Source organism: Mytilus edulis, chromosome 1 (assembly GCF_963676685.1).
Source record: "Mytilus edulis chromosome 1, xbMytEdul2.2, whole genome shotgun sequence".
In the NCBI taxonomy this organism is placed as follows: Eukaryota; Metazoa; Mollusca; class Bivalvia; order Mytilida; family Mytilidae; genus Mytilus; species Mytilus edulis.
The window spans coordinates 95174851-95196178 of NC_092344.1; the positions used below are offsets into that span (position 1 = coordinate 95174851).

At 29.9% G+C, this 21328-nt stretch overlaps 1 protein-coding gene across 5 annotated transcripts in view; it reads right to left on the reverse strand.

Annotated features, from left to right (window-relative positions):
* The window catches only part of LOC139495729 (sperm flagellar protein 2-like), a 42183-nt gene that overhangs the window by 19812 nt on the left and 1043 nt on the right, over positions 1-21328 (reverse strand). Inside the window, exons 2-21 of one of the 5 annotated variants that reach the window (XM_071284094.1) lie at positions 20384-20486; positions 19481-19733; positions 18911-19128; positions 18412-18505; positions 17165-17232; positions 16209-16416; positions 15520-15708; positions 14712-14899; positions 14300-14465; positions 13633-13749; positions 11006-11108; positions 10520-10602; positions 9345-9381; positions 6832-6974; positions 6429-6446; positions 4765-4800; positions 2325-2428; positions 1838-2091; positions 1222-1357; positions 847-988 (exon numbers count right to left, since the gene is read on the reverse strand). In XM_071284094.1, the coding sequence (XP_071140195.1) occupies positions 847-988; positions 1222-1357; positions 1838-2091; positions 2325-2428; positions 4765-4800; positions 6429-6446; positions 6832-6974; positions 9345-9381; positions 10520-10602; positions 11006-11108; positions 13633-13749; positions 14300-14465; positions 14712-14899; positions 15520-15708; positions 16209-16416; positions 17165-17232; positions 18412-18505; positions 18911-19128; positions 19481-19733; positions 20384-20486 (2660 nt within the window). Of the gene's footprint in view, positions 1-846; positions 989-1221; positions 1358-1837; positions 2092-2324; positions 2429-4764; positions 4801-6428; positions 6450-6831; positions 6975-9344; positions 9382-10519; positions 10603-11005; positions 11109-13632; positions 13750-14299; positions 14466-14711; positions 14900-15519; positions 15709-16208; positions 16417-17164; positions 17233-18411; positions 18506-18910; positions 19129-19480; positions 19734-20383; positions 20487-21328 lie in introns of all 5 variants that reach the window. The other 4 variants (XM_071284086.1, XM_071284112.1, XM_071284102.1 and 1 more) reach the window with 4 other exon arrangements.

Sequence of the window (21328 nt, forward strand, 5' to 3'; positions counted from 1 at the left end):
CAAATGGCACATTGCTTTAAAGAAACAAGTAAAATGATAATAGATAATCATTTGTGTCAAGATGGATGGAGAGGAGGATAACGTTTTGTACAAATATCTGCTGAATAAAGAATACCACAAAAACAGCTCTTTAAATGAGAAACAAGCATTACGAAAACGTGCCCAAAGCTTTTTAATTAAAAAAAAAAGCTGTACTACAGAATTAATGAAGGTAAGTTTTAAATTTATATTTGTATAATCATCAATAATTAACAGTGTTTGTTTTGAAATATGTTTTGAATTAAATAAAAGAGATTTTAAACCCAAAAATAATCAAATATTGATCATGGATCAGAAGATGTAGATAAAATAGAACTATCCCATAAATAATATCCACAGGTTATAATACATGTAGTATACAGATATTCCCTAAATTTCCTACTAAGGACTGTTTTTAATTTTTTCGTAAAATGATCCGGGAGATAAAATGTCTTTGAATATTTTATCCTCTAGGATAGAAAATTGCAACATTTTATATCCCACAACACTAAAATAATATCCATCATTGTGGATATTTTTTTAGTGTTGGGGATATAATTTGTGGCAATTTTCTATCCTAGAGGATAAAATATTCAAAGACATTTTATCTCCCGGATCATTTTACAGGGGGGATCAAATTAATTGTTACATTTACAGCTCTAAAAAGTATGAAAAACAGTTGTTGATATTGGCCTTTTGAACAGTTATCTCAATCGCCAGGAAAGATGACATTGAAAACAAAACCTAAATGATCCTGCATGTACTTTTGTGTTTAAAAAATAAATCTTTGACAATGATTTATTTTCTGAGCTAAAATTCAAATCTTACCTTATCAAGTGTATCCTCAAGAACTCTGTCAACTTCCAGATATACAGTCTTTTCTTCTTGTGTTGCATCCACAACTTTAAGTGTACCAAACTTAGCATACCATTTTTCTAATTTTGGCCATGCATCTAAAAATCCTGTTATTCTGCAACAAAAATACATTTCATGTTGAATACAAATTGCTATTAAATTAATGTCACATGCAAATATGAAAGTTTCATGTAAGTGATATATTCACAATTGTTCATAGAAAAGAGAGACATCTGTATTACTGTACTAATTTCCTCATACTGTTTATCATTGATTTGAGATTCCTACATGCTTTGCATAGCAGAATCATACAACTATAACTAATAATGTGCCAACAGTTATACTAACCTATGTTGTATCTGTTCTTGGTCATGAGCCTGGTCAGCAACAGGTATAACTTGTTCCTGTTTGCCTACACCTGTAGCGCTGCCATCTGGTGGAGGTTTAAATTCCTGATGAAATTCTTCATCCCCTTGTACAGTGTCTAGAATTGATATAAATATAGTTTATAAAATTAAGTTTTAAACCACAGCATTAGTATCTTACATACAAAAATTGAACAAAAAAACCAGATTCAGATTCATTTTTTAATTAAAAACAGACTAAATACTTAAAAAATGTATATATTCATTTGGAAAGTTCATCAGGAATCTTTTAATTAAACATCAGCATAATTAGAAATGACAAACATGTCATGAGGTGAGCTAAAAAGGGCTGAATAGGGAAAAATCTACAAAATTAAGATGGTTTACAGCATTATCATGACATCAGTACAATGCATAATACATCACTAAACATAGTTTCTCAAAAGGATGACGAGCAAGCCAGAGACAGACGCCAAAAGATGAGAAAAGCTCACTTGGGGCTTTGGGCCAGGTGAGCTAAAAAAACATACAAAAAAAGTATATACTATTCCAATTAATGACACAGATTCTACTTCAGATAAAAAACATAGTTGACTTACGGTAACGCCCTGCAGCTCTTTTGAGACAGAGTTCATCACTTATTTCAAACTTAATGACAACATCTATTCCACTGGCTGGGTCTGCAGGTGGTGGGGCTGGTCTTGGGTCAGGGACTAAATTAGATTTCTTTGATTTTTGTTTGTCCTTGCCGTCTGCAGCACCAAATCCTGTAAGAGCTTTCTCCAACACTTTAGCTTGGTTATAATTTGATGGGAAACCATCTAAAATCCAACCTGTTCCCTCTGGTATATTCCTATAAAAGCAAGATTGAATATATCTTAAGTCTGCACTGGAAGGTATTGTTTGGTCTTATAAATTTGCAAAACATTACAGAGATTAACATGTTCAATAAAATACATAAAGTTTTAGAATTACTTTGTAAGGCATAAAAGGTTAAAAAACATTTAATCTGTTTGTTCCTTCAAATTCTATTTGTAGAGTCTGAATTATTCTTAAGAAAATAAACAGTATTTTTGTAAGACCTACCTAATAGCCTCAACAATTATATCTACAATAACCTGGTCATCAATTGGGGCTCCTCTTTTCAGATACTTCTGGGCTTTGGCACCTAGCTTGGCTTTAGGCGTTGGCTGAAATGACAATACAATCATTTATACTAAAAGCACACAGAATGACAAATATAATTCTGAAAGGAGTAGGTCCAGTAAGGGCTGATTTTGGCCTCAAATTTCAGGTTCATCTAACGAAAGTTTTTGGACACTTTTTAAACACTTAAGTGTCTATTTTAATTGATTCGATTAGTTTATGTTAAAGATTTTAACTGATTTAGTAATTAAAAACGCTCTGATTCAAGCATAAATATGAAAAATCTATCAAATATGTTAAAAAACATCACTTTTCAGATGGTTTTTGTCAAAAATGAAAGTGTTTTGTATTATCATCAAATACAACTTACATTTCAATATCATAAATGAACACAATTGCAGCCACTTTCATTTTAGACGGAAACCGTCTAAAAATTAACCAAAATGCTATAATTTTGAAGATTTCAGTAATTTAGCATGACTTAATGATGCTAGAACGCGATATTTGTGCATTGTATTGTCAAAAACAGCTCATATTTATGTAGCAGAAGCATTTTACATTCCAAAATATAGCTTATTGATTACATTTTCACAATTTTCTAAAACTGCTATATTTTGGGGCCAAAAAGGGGTCTTACTGAACCTACTCCTTTCGGGGTTTAGATATGTCACCTACTTCTAAAACTGGGAAATTCTGTCACTTGAGAACACACAAGTTTATCATAGAGGATATAGAGGTAAAAACTTGCATTTTAATAAAAAGTCAATGCATGTTTATACTATTTGTTCTTTTTAACAAAGAAATAACTAGAATTCTATGTTGAATATTTCAAAAATAATTTTTGATTGAAAATAAATTATCTATATTAGAAGAAGAAATAATTTCATCACAAATAACAATTTCATAAATCTGTAATATATATTGTCATCCATAAAATCTTATTAAATTTTGCCAATTCTGAATATAACATAATGTTCTGTGAACTCATATGTATGTTTTGCTTTCTTACAGCAAATTAATATGATAGGTTGTATCATTAAACAAGAAAAGTGAATGTTGAAGCACTGTCAAATATTCTGAACAATAGCTTATAATATCAAATAGCATATGATTTCTTCATTGAAAACTTTGCAACTGCATACAAAACATCATTGACTTAGCGTAAGTTGTTTTTGTTAAACAATCTTAACAAATTAAATGCCAGGAATAAAATATCTATGTTCTCCATCTGAAACATTTGAGATAAAAATCCTTGAAGCAGTAGAATTCCTTAATCTAAGATTTATCTAGGTAATAAACCTGGATGAAACTTTATAATTTAGCCATTACATAAAAGCTCCATTCTGTATAGATATTTGACATGTAGAATAATAATCCAAAAATAAGAAGATGGTTAGACCATCAAGCTAAATACATTAGGGAAAACCAATAGCCCAAATCTAGGTTTTATGTACCAAAAGTAACCTTAAAAATGTAAAATATATAAATAAAACTATTTCAGCAATTACTGAAAATTATTACTAATCTATTGCTTAAATTTCAAAAATAAGTTACCACTAAACAAATAGGTTAAAAAGAAAAATCTCAAGAGCCCAACACATTTAATAACCATTTACCTTCAGCCAATTTTTTATACAATTTTATATATATATGTCTTATTTTGTTTCACACAAGTATACAACCACTCTTTGTTCCTTTTTGAATTTTTGACAGAGAAGAATACTTAATGACTTTCCAGAAGATAATTGCAAATTTTTCCAATGAAATAAAAATATTATGCACCCTGCAAAATCTCTGATAAATATCCTGAATGCAATAAGGGAATGATCACCATCAAGTGAAACCTAGCTTACTTAAAATTCCAATCAATATAAGAAAGAAACAAGAAAATAATAAATTTCATCTGAATAAAAGTAATGTGTCTGATTTATTACTTCATGATTTACCACAGACTTTTATGGAATGACAGCAGTAATGGACACATCATCTAACTTAAACAACTAGCTTGTATGGTTGACAAGGGGAAGCTATCAAATAATTTTGCAGTTTAAGCAGTCAATTATTCCTTCTTAAACATACAAACCCACATTTAACTAATACATTTCTAGAAAATGAACTAATTAATTGGTAACACTCTCAAAACTTTGTACAATGTATTTAAAGTATACCTAGTGTAATGCAAAATTTTGCATGATTTATTAAATGAAAGTAAATGTTGATTCATGAATTACATGATGTAGGTGTTAATTTGATTAGAATAACTTGGGTAAATAAGGAAATATATTTTAGGTTGTAATTATACATGATAATGATGTGTAAAACACACATACAGTAAACCACTACATTAGAAATGTGTAGCAACAAACAAGACAAAACATACACAAACGTTATCTTCATCGTCACTGCCGGTAATGCTCTACAATAATCAGTGATTATATATCATTCAGAAGTAAAATCTTAAAAACAGTATAAAAGTATCATTTCATTAGTGTAATTCTTCAGGATGTTTCTAAATGCATTTATAATAAACTTTTTTCTTCTCACATCTTTTCCCTTTAGGTCTTAAATCTATAATGGTAGATTTATTGAAATTTCATAATTTAAAATATCCTGCAAGAAGAAAATACCAAAAATACTCAAAAAAATTATTATCTCTTGAAAAAAAAAACTATTGATCATTTTCAAAGTCTTCATTTTCAATTAAAAAAAATGTATGGTTATCTCCCTTAGATGAAAGCTATTTTATATACGAGTATAAAAGATTAAAAATAAAAAAGAAGTGTATTAAATTAATGATCCGTTAATGAGCTATAGATTATCTTTACAAAAATATGTTATAAATGCTTAGCTTTTAGTTTAAGATTAAGTTATAAACATTAAAAATAAAGAATTTTCTGCATTTGAGTAAATTCAATGACAATGTCCTATCTTAAACTTTCATGTATACTGCAAGTGGTGTTTTGATTATACATTTTTGCCCCTTATGACTCAACAGTTGTTATGATTATTTTAAATGCACCATCTGTAAGAAATTCTAGTTGGAATTGGAAAGAATAACTCTTCAATGACCTTGTACGATGAAACAAACATTTAGCACTACAAGGGGAATAACCTTCTTTTAAGACATGAAATTATACTTTCATCAGAAATTGGAAATGAGAAAACATTTTTGATTTACTTTTGAGAATTGTTAGTTGGAAATGCATGCAATTGTTTTTAATTTATATATTATTATTAACCAACTAAGTACATTATTGCCAAAAATGACTGTTTATTAAAAATTATATATTTTCTGTAATGGCCCTGTTTTTTCTGTGATGGCCCTGTTTTTCTGTAATGGCCCTGTATTAATGCCCGGTTTGTCTGTATAAGCACAGTTAGGGTTTTTAATAAAGTTAATAAAATTAAGTTGTAAAGAGTATAATACTTTTTTGTATTTTATTTAATTTAGTAACCAGCAACCAACATTAAAGAACCATATATAGGGATCACTGTTCATCCTGTTTTTCAACATATAACTTCTGTCAACTTAATATCTTGGATATTTGGTATATTAACACATCCACTTTTATTCAGTTGGTTAATAAATGTATTAAGAAATGGGTGTTTTTATAATGGCTCTGTTATATGTCCTCGGTCAGTAATAATGGCCTCGGATGTCTGTAATGGCCCTCGGCGTTGCCTCGAGCCATTACAGACTTCCTCGACCATTATTACAGACCTTGGACATATAACAGGGCCACTATAAAAACACCCATTCATTAATACTATACTTATAAACTTATATCAGGAATGTACAAGATTAAATCTAAAAATAAATATGTGCAGAATGGCATTATCGTAATTTTGTGCATCTGAACTATAAAACTGTGATGTTAGCAATAACATACCATTTAACAATAACAATATCTTTTTACAAATAATTGTCAGAATTAAAACATGTCTTTTTTGTCATGATTTCAATTTTAACAACTCTATGGAGGAAGAAATTAAGATGTAAAGGAAGGAATAAAACTGCAAATCAATCCTCAGAAAATTATATACCTCTGGTTCAGAATCTTTCTGCTGGAAATAAATGACATATTACATAAAATCTGTTAGAAAGAAATACAGCACATTTTTAGGTATAATAATAAAAGCCAAAATCAAGTGTTACTAAGCAAAGCATTCTAGTAGTCTGGGACAATTTTATTTTACTTTAAAATAATACAAGTTAAAAGCAGACTATTCTCAATACTATCAGCTGTAAAAAATAGAATATAGGATCTGTATATTAAAGAAATGACAGTGAAGTGAGCTTTTTCCAACTTCATTTGTTCTCATCTCTATGATCCTTGTGCATGGAATGGATAAAGCTGTAGTGTTGGATGATAATGGTTAATAACAAAGAACTTAAGATTAATGAGCTGCATAATCTCTCTGTATCTAAATATAATTAGGGACTTACAGCTGGTTTAGATGGATCTTTTCCTTTCTTTGCTTTCTTTGTCTCCTGTTTTTGTTCTCCCTCCTCTGTAGTAGGGACAGGAGCTGTCTCTGGACCAGGAACAGGCTCTGTGGTGGGTACTGTTGTATCATCAACTGTTTCAACTATACATAGTTAAACAGCAATCAGTCAAGTAAATATTTTAGTTTCTAATTTAGTATCCCTATCTAAACTAACTTAGGTATGAAGAATATAAATGTAACGTTAACTCACTGAAACTGAATTGGAAGGACTTGTATATGAAAAGGACTTTGGATAAAGATTTGATTCAGCTTTAAAATCAATTATCCTAAAAATCAAAATGTTTAAGATTTTAGTATTACATATAGGGAATAAAATGTAATTTTGCTTGTTATATTTAAGAGTGTAGTTGAAAAAGCCGATTGTATCATAGAATAGTGATGAAGGTCAATTTTTACAGAAAATTATATGAAAACATCTTTTCATCCAAAATGACATTATTGCTTCAAATCAAAATGTCTATCCACTCTCGAGTTTAGAAGAAAAATATGCCATGAGTCAGGCCAGCAAACAAAACTAGAGGCTCTAAAGAGCCTGTGTCGCTCACCTTGGTCTATGTGCATATTAAACAAAGGACACAGATGGATTCATGACAAAATTGTGTTTTGATGATGGTGATGTGTTTGTAGATCTTATTTTTACTGAACATTCTTGCTACTTACAATTTTCTCTATCTATATAGACTTGGCCCTTTAGATACAGAGGAAAATATTTTGTAAAAATTAACAAAAAATTACCAAATTAATGAAAATTGTTAAAAATTGAGTATAAAGGGCAATATCTCCTTAATGGGACTTATTATAAGATCTGACTTTGCTGAACATTATTGCTGTTTACAGTTTGTCTCTATCTGTAATAGTATTCAAGATAATAACCAAAAACCGAAAATTTCTTTAAAAATTACCAATTGCAAATAAAAAAAGCAACCCAACAACCAGTTGTCCAATTCACCTGAAAATTTCAGGGCAGATAGATATTGACTTGATAAACAAATAAACCCCTGTCAGATTTGCTCTAAATGCTTTGATCTCAGAGTTATAAGCCAAAATCTACATTTTACCCCTATGTTCTATTTTAAGCCATGGTGGCCATCTTGATTGGTTAGCTTGGTCACCACACACATTTTTCAAACAAGATACCATAATAACGATTGTCCATAAATTTGGTTAAATTTGACCCAGTAGTTTCAGAGGAGAAGATTTTTTTAAAAGTTTACAAAAATTGGTAAAAAATGACTATAAAGGGCAATAACTCCTTAAGGGGTCAACTGATCATTTTGGTCATGTTGACTTATTTGTTGATCTTACTGTGCTGAACATTATTGCTGTTTACAGTTTATCTTTATCTATAATAATATTCAAGATAATAACCAAAAACGGCAAAATTTCCTTAAAATGACTAATTCAGGGGCTGCAACCCAACAACCGGTTGTCCAATTCATCTGAAAATTTTCAGGCAGATAAATCTTGGTTGATTGGCCGGGTAACCGGACACATTTTTTAAACTAGATACCCCAATGATGATTGTGGCCAAGTTTGGTTAAATTTGGCCCAGTAGTTTCAGAGAAGATTTTTGTAAAAGTTAACAACAACTGATGACGACGACGACAGACGACGAATGATGAGGACAAAGTCGGACGACAACGACATACGACGGACACCTAGTGATCAGAAAAGCTCACTTGGCCAAAGGGCCAGGTGAGCTAAAAATGATAGTAAAATGCAATTCTTCTGATAAGACAAGAAAAACTGAGAATATAGAACCAAGCATAGAATATTTTATATTGAAAATGCATATCAGATTTCTAAAATTCAGAATAAATCCAATGAAAAAAAAAGAGAAAAACAATATAAATGCATATATTTTATAACTGAAAGATGTAATGCAAAATTTACAGTTTAAAACATTCCTGCAACATTCAAGATGAAAGCTATCTGAAAATGACTACAACTAATACAGAGATATATATCTGTTTAAGTATGAAAATCTAACAACATTGATGCACTCTTCGTTGCTGAAATACCTGAGGAAAGAAAGTCAGTGCTTTCCCCTGTTGGAGCTCTCACTTCTATTGTAATGCCTATAGAAAATGTTCTAAGTAATGAATTCAATGTGTACATTTCTGTTTTGTTGTTTGATTTAGCAATAATGAGTCATTAATATTGGTTTAAAACATTTAATCCAAATTTGCTAATGTCTATTACTTAAATTTATCATAAAACAAAATTTCTAGGTCGATAAAATTTAACAAAATTCAGTATAAAATATATTAACTGAGAAATTTAAGGTTCAGAGGGTGACTCCTCAAAATGATTTAAGAGCATTAAATTTAATATAATGGGTATTGTACGTGTTACAGTTTTTTTTAGGTATTACCCCATACTAATAAGTTTCACAGATGCAGTACTGTCAAACTCAATTAAATACATTATCTGTGGTTATCCGAGACTTACCAGCTGGAACTGGTTCTACTGTAGGTTCTGGCTCAATCTAAAATCAAAGTTTTTTTTTTTATTGTATACCATTTTGAATTTGACATTAAAATACATATAGAATGAAATTCAAAACAGTGTAGCTGTGGCCATTGATTGACACATTAAATTCATCCATTGACTGGGACAATTTAGGTAAACGTTTGTATGTAACGACCACTGCTCACCATGTACTTTTTAAAGACACTTAAACTGAGGGGTCACCAAAGGTTCTCAACACCTAAATAAAGAAATTTCGAAAAATTAATCAGAAATAACACGATGTTTGGATTTATATCAATTATATAAATAAAAACATAAAGGTTATTCCTGATTAATTTTTCGAATTATTTCATAATTAAAGGCGTTAAGAAACCTTTTGTGACCCCACAGTTTAAATGTCTATTGTAGGTACGTCGTGAACAGTGGTCGTTACAGACAAACGTTCATCTAAATTGTCCCAGTCAATGGATGAATTTAATGTGTCAATCAATGGCCACAGCTACACTGTTTTGAATTTCATTCTATATGATAAAATCAATTAGCATGTCAGAATAATATTGAAAAAGGCACATTTTAAATCTGTGACATGTGTAACAAGTACTTCTTTCTGTGAACTTATAAGGTGACCTATAGCTGCACAGATCTATTGTCATTTGGTCTCTGTCTCATTAGCACTCTTGCCATATCATTTTATTTCCATATTTCAAAACTTTTTTTCAGTTGACTCTCAAATCATCCATATTTTGACCAAGCTAGAGTTTATTGTACAGTGTGGGTTATTGTCCATTGTTGAAGGTATGGTGACCTCAAGATGTATTTATTAAATAACATGTATAGCACATAAATAAAAGACATGTGTACCACATGTTTTTTTAGACACAAGGTTTATTGTATTCCTAATCGCCACAAAAATGTTATTTTTCTTGATTTATCAAACTAACAAGAAGTAAACATAGGTTTTGATTGGCTGATTTTCTACATTAATACATACTCATTCCCTGTCAAGCCATAGGAATATCAGATAGAAATATTTTGGTATCAACAAGATGAGACAAAGCAGCATTTAGACTGATATTCCAAAAAATGCTTATCACGATTTAGACTCTTTTTTATTTTTTAATTGTAAGCTTTACTTTGTCAATATTGATTATTACCTGTGGCATTGTTTCTCCATTTTTGTGTGCTTCTAAAGCATTATTAACTAAATCATCCACACATAAAATTTCAACTCTTCTTTCTGAAAAACAAAACAATCAAATTGTAAGTATGTGTATGTTTACAAGTATAAGACAATACAAGAACTATTCTTTAAAATCAAAATAAGCTTTCATTTTAAATATACAGAAATGAAAATATAATTCACACTTAATTCATACCCCATAATAGAAACCATTGTTTATTTATTAATGAATAATTCAGAAAATGTAAGATTTTTAGCAGAATGCTCTTTTGAATGAATCAGACAAAATTTCTTTTAGGAATGATTTTAAGTTTAGGTATTAATGCAATTATTGAAAGAATAACTTTGAGGGTTATATAGTTTATATCAGTTGATGGATGATGGCATAAAGTTTTGTTTTTATCTCCCTTTTTTAGCACTTTCCTTTCCTAGATTTAGTTATTTAATTCAAATATTCTACCTTGTGTTAATTTCTTCAGTACAGATGATTTTCCACTAAATACTTTGCCCAATATACATGCTCTGATTGGGAAGGGAGGGAACTCTGGTGGTGGTGGAGGAGGCTGAAAATATAATACATATAAAATATAACAGTGATTACCAGAAATATTGTACAACACCCCACCCCACACTAAACACATACACCAACATCTGACTCCACCAAGAAAACAGATAAAAGGTTAAGTACTTTCTATTATGATTTTTTTTATTTTGTTAGTTTTAATTTTATAATGAGAATGAAATTTAAATAAAAGAGCCAACATTTACTTAATTCATTGTACAACATATAACTTTCTTCATTTCACAAACTGGACATATATGCTTAATTTGATTGATGAAAAGCAACATTTACATCTTTCAATATAACTTTTACATGATAAACACAGCAAATTAAGTCAGTGGGAAAGAGTACAGAATTTTATCTGTGAGTAGGGGTAAGAAAGATAATATTCAGTAAAACAACTGATATAACACACCAAGGAACCAAATGAAGAGGAACAATTGTCATATATTTGTATGAATGAAAAGATATAAAGCAAACAGAAATTATACACTAAACAAGCAAAAAGTCACAAAAAAGACTTTGTTTGAATGAAAAGATAAAGGGCAGGGGCAAACAGAAATGATACACACAACAAACAAAACCTTTACAGAGCAAGAACTATTTTTTCTAGAGAAATATTTTCTCTGAAAAGTATGAATTATAATAATTATTTCATTATGATACAATGTTTAAAGAAAGATCTTGTAATATAAGATATAGAGTTGGACTTATACAAAAGAAAAGGTCAATAACTCAAGTATGTCTTAAGCAATTCTAGTACATACGAAGAGAATTGTTCTAAAAAGCTGGAAAAGATATCACACATAACAGTAGTTTTAAATAATAAAAAAATAATAATATTTTACACAATGCACATATATTCTTCAATGACACTTTTACTTTACCTAATTTATTAAGAAATTTAATTTTTAGTATTTATGATTTTCATTTTGTAATAATCTGAACCAGGGACTTGACTGGTCACTTATAACGATGTCTATACACATTATCAGACTGATCTCGGCCGTAGCTGATGTCACGTGACTTTATAGCAAATCATTTCACATTCACGACGTTTTCTTCATAACTATATGTTCAAGTTTAACAAAAAAGCGTTTTTATGAAATTTAATACATTTTGTCATTGCAAAATGCTGTTTTCAAAAGATTTCTCGGATGGTTTTTAAATATTGATCTCTGAGCTTTGAGGTTTTTGTTCGTTGAATTTTCAGTAGCCGCCATCTTGTTTGATATGTAAACCATTTTACACAACTGGGATGTTCTTCAAAACGATATGTCTAAGTTTAATAATTCATCATTATTTCAAAATCTTATATTTTTTTGTCATCATAAATTGCTATTATTCAGATCTTATATTAACAAATAAAAATAATTATATAGCAACAACGTACTGTGAAATACATGAATAACTACTAGCATATATCAGAGATACGAAACTAAGTTTATTGTTGTGTGGTAGCTTTAAACAGACGGCTTAGTAATCAGTTAAAATCAATAAAGACGAGTCCCGTTAGTATAGAAAGACCCTGGCTGTACTTGCTAATGGTTTTGTGAATTCTGTTAACCCTTTCCTCCATAGTGACGCCTTTTGACGCCACCCCCTTTACTCCATAATGACGCCTTTTGACGCCTGTGTAGTACCTCAGTTGAAACGCTTTGACTACAAAGTGTCCGCAGTAGACTTAATAAAATTTGTATCAAATATGAAAAGGAATATCGTAGGAATATCCGACTTTAATTTATTTTTATTTGTTTTTCGCAATGCATTAATACTTTAAAGCAAATTTTTAGCATTTTATTGAAAAATCCTTATGCAAATCAAGTATGCAAAAAAAAAAATTCAATGGAGGAAAGGGTTAAGGGATTTTGTGTCAAAAAGTAATAAAAAACATCCCTTTTTTTCTTCTTCTTATTTTGTTATATATTATAAGTATAATGTCTGACTTTGTTTTGTTTGTTGTCTTGCTGATGTAAACACTATATTTCCTTTAATTCATAAAAACATCTTTGCAGGTCAAGGGTTAATATCCAGTCCCTACTCTTCACGGTGGCAGATGAAGTCAGAATTGGATTGAATTCTATTGGTCACAGTTGAAATTTTCTGAATCCAATCAAAAAATCTCATGTTAAAGTCGTAAAAGTAAATAACAATTATCATGTGCTGATTTTGCTACAAGTCTTAACCCCCTAATTATAAGACCATATTTAGTGTTTCCTTAAAAGTTCTTAATCAACTAATTGAAGTTCTTATGTATGCTCCTCATGAAAATGTTGGAATGTCAACTTATATTTGCAGTTCCTTCTTCAGGAAATTTGTAAACATTGGACACAATTTTATAACGTCTACACTAAAGAAAGTTCAAGTTAGAATGATGTATTCTAAGTGGATGTGACCTCAATCTGTGACTAGATGGCGCAACACTATTTACTCAAATTGTGTCTTATTCCACCAAGGGTAAAGAGTAGGGCTTCTGCATGCAAGATGTAAAACCTGGACAATATCTTTAAGTATGATTAACTTACTGTTGGTGGATGAACCATATTGAACAGCCTCTGTATAATGTGTCCTACAATAGGATTATCTCTGGGAGGTTTGCTGATTTCTCCTCCTTCTGGAGGCTGCCATTCTCCAACCATATTCTGTAATGGATACAAATAAGAAGAAATGTTAGTTTAGTTTTAGACTACATGTATACCTCAAAATATTTCCTGTTCCCAAATATGTTTTAAATTAACTACATTTGTACCTGTTGTAATTATTATTCAATCAATATAACTTTGAAAGTGTCTTTAACTATGTTCTATTTAGATTTTTGGTATTTATTTTTCTCTACAAAACTAATCAACTTTTACAGGAATTGAATATTCTTTCGTGGCAAAACAATGTGCATTAGTTACAATGTTACTCAACAGTAAAAACAACACCACCAATGGTGCATTTATTACCATTTATCTGGAAATATTCAGAGTCTAATTATCTTTATGCTTTTTACAGAGAGAATAACCCTATGCAAATATTTGAATACACTTTAAAATGCTATGAAGTGCAATCTAGGAACAGCAATGATTTAACTGTCCCTTCTAAAACACAAATTGCAAACCAAATCAACACGATAATGTCTCAATTCAGACTATACATTCCACCATTCAACTTCTTTGTTTTATGAAGAAATTTTTATAATAAACAAACCTTATATTCCATAAAATCTGTTTCATCGAGTAAGTTCTGTCTTTCTTGTTCTAAGATTTGTTCTGGTGTAGGTTCTGTGCTCTCAATAGGTTGTGGTGGTTCAAATAATGGTTTACCTTCAGTAAATAGTACTTTCCAATCTCTCATCAACTTTGGCGGCAATAATCTGTAACATCCATATTCAGTTTAAATAAATGCCATGTCTATATTTCTTATTATAAAAAAAAAATTCATTTTTTTCAGTTCAAATTTTGAAAATTTTAACTTATTTCATAAAATTATTAAAAAAATGGATAAATCAGACAAGTGCTGTAATCATTTATTATATATTTTTTTATTTGCCAATGTTTGATTTAGTAATTTTTTTTGTTTAAAAACACTTTATTTTAAATAAAAAGATAATATGACTTACTGATTAGTAAGTTCTCTGTATTCTGCTACTTTACATGAGAAGTCACAGATTTGATTGACAACTTCATCACACATCTCATAGTGTTTATGGTATCTATCTTCGGCCCTCTCGGCTGCAATTTTATCATGTAGTTCTTGGTCCTTCTGGGTCTGTTCTGCATATTCCTCTTTAGCTAATCTGGCTAGTTCCTAAAAAAAGAAAGAGTCTTGGTATGTACACTACTAGTTGATCAATATATGTAATAATAATGGAAGAAATACAGGATGATTACCATTTTCACAATAACTTTACAGGAAATACGGTTAACAGCATAACTTATACTGTGGATTTATTTATTTTCGTGGGTACCAATTTTTGTGGTTTGAGGGAAAATTGCATATTTGTGTATATTTCATTTTGTTGTTTTGGCAAATCTGCATACAATCCCTTTGAAAATTTGTAATTCGTTGAACATTTAAATTCGTGGTAATCCTGTACCCACGAAATCCACGAAAATTGGTATCGAACGAATATTAATGAATTCACAGTAAGTCATTAATCAAACAGTATTACTTATAAGCCTTGAACAATAAAGTATAATCTAAGCTAATTTAGAAGCAAGATTTTGGGTAAAATATGCTCCTGGTAGTTTAACCAACTTACGTATGTATACATTCTAAATCATTCTGAATAGATGTTTTGCATTTTTTTCTTGAATGATTAATTTCTTCATAATTCACATTCTAAACAGAATAATAAATATTCTTGAAAAAATTAGACAACTTTGTTTTTATATAACGTAGGTATTATGAATTATCAAAAATCTTACAGCCTCTCTGTTTAGTGCATTTTCAAAATCTTTCAGTCTAGCTTGTTCATATTGTAGTTCTCTAGTAATCCTATTCTTCTTGATAACTTCTTTTTCATGCCTGGCCTGCAGTAATTGTACGGCTATTCTACGTTCTTGTTGGGATTGTCTCATCAGTCTATTAACTAACATCTCCTCTCGCCTAGCGTCCTATTATAATAAAAACAATATAGGTTAAGATGAAACTTAATTGTACAGCTATGTCTTTGAAAAATTGATATTGATAGGACATTAAAACATTTTATGCCAGTAAATAACAAGAATATGTCCATAGTACATGACTACACAGATGACCTACTCACACTATCATTTTCTATGTTCAGTGGACCATGAAATTGCTGTCATAACTCTAATTTTGCATTAAAATTAGAAAAATCATATTGTAGGGAACATGTGTACTAAGTTTCAAGTTGATTGGACTTCAACTTCATCAAAAACTATCTTGACCAAAACCTTTAACCGGAAGCAAGGATGAACGAACAGACGACCTAAAAAAACATAATTAAAATTTTCAAATCTAATTAATATTCTTCATGTTCTATATAAAGCAAGTTATGATGCATACTCAAATTTCTAACCTCAAACTCTGATCATATAAAATGTCCATTTGTTTATATAGAATTTTAAATGTTGGTAGTTTAAGATATTACCTCTTGTCCTGCATGAGCTTTCATCTGATCAACTAAAACTTTTCTCCTTCGTTTTTCTCTTTCTGCACGAGCTGATGCATCTTCTTGAAGTCTCTTTCTTATCTTACCAATATAATCATCATTTGAAGCAGGTTTGATTAGTTCTACTTGGTCCATCATATTTTCCTCATCCCCTCTGGACATGATGTACTTCATATCAATGTCATCACTAATAAAAAAAATTATTACATTGGTTGCAATGAATTACATTGATTTCCCAGTTATATAAAAACCGATAATTTCACATGTGAAATAAACGTAGTTATTTCACTCTCTGACGTCATACAACAATAGACGTTGTCAAGACGTCGAATCAAAACAAATTGTCAATGCGTAGGAAAAAGATATAGTTCCTTACATTTTCTACATTAATTTCATAAAAAAAAAAGCCATTTGCCAATGTAATAAAAAGAATAACTAATAGCCGTATTTGAATATCAAAAATAAGACAACTTGTGACCGAACGCCGCTATGGATTAAACTCGTGCTGCGCACTCGTTTAATCCATGCGTTGTTCGGTCATACGTTGTCTTATTTTTTATATTCAAATACAGCGGTTAGTTATACTATAAATAATAACAACATCTACATGATGACAAAGTAAAGTGAAATAAAAGTTACTTCTTGCAGTAAAATCTGTTGTTTCTGGCACTGATCATTCATTTTTTCACAAAATAATGTTAACAGCAAGTCCAAAATTTTTTCAGCAAAAGTAACATGCAAATATTAAAAAGATTGAAACAAAGTAACCAAACGCCTAGATCTTGAGACATAAACAAACAATCACCATTATATATAGAAAACAGGCTAAGTTGAACAGTCTTTTTAAGTCTTTTCAAATACATACACTAGCAAATTAACCATTAAAATTACAAATGACAACATTGTCTCAATAAATGCTTGACTTAAGTAACTACCTGTCTTCTGTTTGCGGTAAAATCATTTTCATTTTATCTTCAAATTGTGAAATTGCATCAACAGTTTCCTAAAAATAAAGAAATATGATATAACCTATCCATTATTATTGAAATCTTGTTTACAAAAAAATCTTTCCATTGCAAACAATCAATGACAGTTTTGTTTGTTAACTAAGTCTAAGGTGCACTCACAACCCTGTTTCAAATTAACTAATGGAATTATTACAAGTTACAAGATACAGCAATTTCTTCAAAGAGAGTTATTGATAGGTTTGTGCAAAGTTAAAACTTTAAAGTTTTTTTTTATGAAATGAAGAATATTAAAACGATTTCAGAGTAGACATTATGCGTACATTTTAAATTTCTTCCCTTAGTAAACATTGTGTAAGAGGTGTTATTCAAACAAATGAAATACTGGCAAATTATTTACTTGGTTCTTGTATGCATTCTGTATCCATGGATCCCAAAATTATTTGAAAATAAATCAAAACCAAGTGATTTCAAGAAATGACTTAGAAGTAGGGTTTCTATGATTTCATATTTTATACATTTATTGTAATGTCAGAGATCCATAACTTATTGTCCCTATAGCTAGTTTTATCTTTTTTAACTTCAAAATATAGACATGAATGGAAGTCTTAACTAAGAAGTTCAATTTCCATTATTTATTTATTTTAATATTTTTTACCATTATTCTTCAACTCATTTACACTTGAATTATTTTTCATGTTGTTTTTTAGCACTTTATTAATTGTTAAAATTACTAAAAAAGAACTTTTTAAATGCAGATTATGCAAATATATACTGCAGCTGTGCTATTTGAGCAGTCAAATTGCATTGACTGTGTATTCATATGTGATATACAGTCACTGACCGTATATCGCCTTGTTTATGACGTTGACAATGCGTTTCCGTAGTATTTTATTTATGACGTCTATAAAACATACATATTCGCGGAAAATTTACGTCTTCTGCGCAAAATTAAGAAATGATGGTTTTTACCCTAAATTCTTCATTACACAATTTTAAAAGTTGCAGTATATAAAGAATAACCATACCTTGTCTCGAAATATCAATGTTATTTGTACTCGGCTCGAAACAGGTAGAAATGCTCGCTTTCTACCTGTTTCTAAGCCTTGTACAAATAACATTGATATTTCGAGACAAGGTATGGTTATTCTATATACAGTATACACAAAGATTAAAAATTCTTTTCTGTTGTTTATATCAAAATGATAAATGTTTACCTCTGCCTCTCTTTTTTTCTTGATATCTCTCTTCCTCTGTATGGCTTTTGCTGTAGTCTGTGGTGGTGGTTTTGGTATATGGACAGTTGCAGCTCTGTTAATAAGTTAAAGAAATAAGTTCTCATTAATTGACAAAATTTGAATACTATAAAATCTAATTATATTCTCTCTTATAATACTATGTTGGTCTGCATACAGAAAATATATTCTATGGCCAAGACTAAAAACAAAAGGAGATGTCATACTTGCTATAACCTTAAACACTTCATTTCTATATAACAAACACAACATAGTATAACAATAAAAATCAGAATAACAAGTACAAGTGTATTTTAATTTATGCATGAATAAAAGTCTACTCTTAATGTTATAACGGGAGTTTGTCGTCCAAAATATATAATTGCACTCAAATTTTTACAAATAATAAAAAAAAAAAATCAATTTTTTTTGTATGTAAAAGACTAAAATATAGATTTTTTTTCTTATAAAAGAAACTTACTGTATCTTGGCAACTATTTCACTTTGTTTATCTCTCATGAACTTTGACCTCTCTAGTAATTTCTGTCTATGATCTTGTTGTTGTTCCCTTATCCGCTCTTGTTCCAAAAACCTTTCTTTAAATGCTGTTTTTTCCATTTCAATTTGTTTATCATGAAACCTTGTAATGACCTCATTCAGATTCAAATCTGTCTGCCTGGGTGTAGCATGTTTCAGTCTCTGGAAAGATGTAATTCATTGATTAAATATTGCAAAGATAAGTGCCAATGACCTCAAACTTTCTTCTTTTATACTCTGAGTTTTATGTAATTGAATAAATCATATTCTTATTGTCAGGAATAATATGGCATATATGGAGCAAAAAACCTTAAACAGAATAAAGCTTTTCACTAAACTCTGTACATAAATGACAACATGTATAGATAGAATGGAAAATTTAAGAAATAAGACTTTTGGTTTTAAAATAAAACCAATTTTTAAGTCAGGTTTTTATTTGGGTCCTAAAAATTCTTGGTGTAGATTTCAAGCAGGCCATGGTTTATTTCACCTTCATTAAATTGAAGATCTTTACCTCTTTATATATACCACTCTCAACTGCATTCAGTTTAGCAGGAGCAGCTGGTCTCATAGTTTCCATTGCAACACCAGTCAGATTAGCCTTCTTCTTGTTTTGTAATGCTATATATAGCTGGTACATCAATCTTGTAGCAGTACCATGCTTCTCTGTCATGATATCTCTGGCCACATTTGTATCAAATGGAATACCAAGGAGGTGTAAAACTGGCTCAATTCTTGTAAAATTGTTGAGCTTAGAGTCAGATGTTCTGCAATATTAAAAAATATTTTAAAAGTTTAAACAAAATAATATTTTTTTAATACATTCAATTGATGTTTCAAAGCTTTTAGACATATTTGGTCTCAGGTGGATAGTTGTTACTTGCCTCATTGTCAATCATACCACAATTCCTCAATATCAAATAAAAAGTAAGTCATATTGCATGTTTGAGATGATCACAAATTTATATTTATTTCAGTGAACAGTTCAGATAAAAATCTGTTTTATTTTATAATTCATTGATCAGAAACATATTATAGGTTACCAAATGTTACCCAGTGTCAGATCTCTTAAGAGTATAATTCTAATACAGAATATTTGTATTGAAGCCTTATTATATATATATGTAAAACTGTTTCAGCAAACAGGGAAAGGACTTGAATACATGAACATGTTGAGTCTATACATTTTCATATGTTCTGATCAGTCAAAACATAATTTCTACTAAATATAAGAATAATCAAAAAATATAATCTGTTTGACTAATGTCATGTCACAAATATCAAATTATAAATACATGTTCTTAATGTGTTTTTTAAAAGACTACTCAATAAACAAATGATAAACCATGTTTAACACCAGTCAAATGCAATAATTGCCCCATTTTTAACTGTAATCAAACTTTTAACTTTAACTTACTTGCTCTGGGAAAACTGATCAAAATCATCCTGTAAACCATTTTTCTGTAATACTTCACCAATTAAGAACCCAGAAGCAAAATCTCGAGAAAATGTTGCTTGTTCTGTAAAAAAAAAGATGGATGTTTATACAACTTGTAAGTTTAAATCTATTAATCAATATTTTTCTTTGCAGACCTTATAATTTCATTGTAAAGAAGTAAAGGAAACATGTATAGATGAATGATAATAGTTTTGGGGATATTTTAAAGTCGTGTTCACAAATAAAAATAATCATAAACATGATTTTCCATCTGGAGCTTTCCCCTGAAAATTTGACACCACAAAGCAATTATCTTCATGTCAAGGTTTTTCTGTGTAAATAAAAACTTAAAAATTATAAAAATAATTTAAAATATATATTTCCAATCCTTGAGTCTTTGTTTTCTAAATTTGAGAACATTCTTCTTGAAACTGACAACCTACTGGTTGACGATTAGTCACAAACATTTAACTAAGATTGAAACAGGGGTCCAGTTTGATGCTTCTTCTTCTTGTAATGGAAATAGAACTCATGTATCCAGATTACTTCTAATTTGTGTCGTCTGTATGGGAGGTGGCAGGCCCTCTAACATGCACCAGAGTGGGCCACTTACTTCATAAGTAGACTATCTAATTTCTTTTCTCTGTTGCCCTCTTGACTACTACTATATTTTCCTAGCTTCAAACCCTGAAGGTTAGGATCATGGCTTTGCTTAATTTTTCTTAAGAGACTACATTTGATTTTCAATAGTGTCAATACACCTCTGTGCAGGTTCAACTTTTATGGTAGAAAAATCAACAACAAAAAAATGAAAAAATTCCCAAAATTTTCATTCTATTAATGAACTCAAAATCAATAACTTTTTTTCAGATTTTTTTAAATCCCTGCATCTGCACAGAAATCTACTTCCTGTTCTGGTCTTGT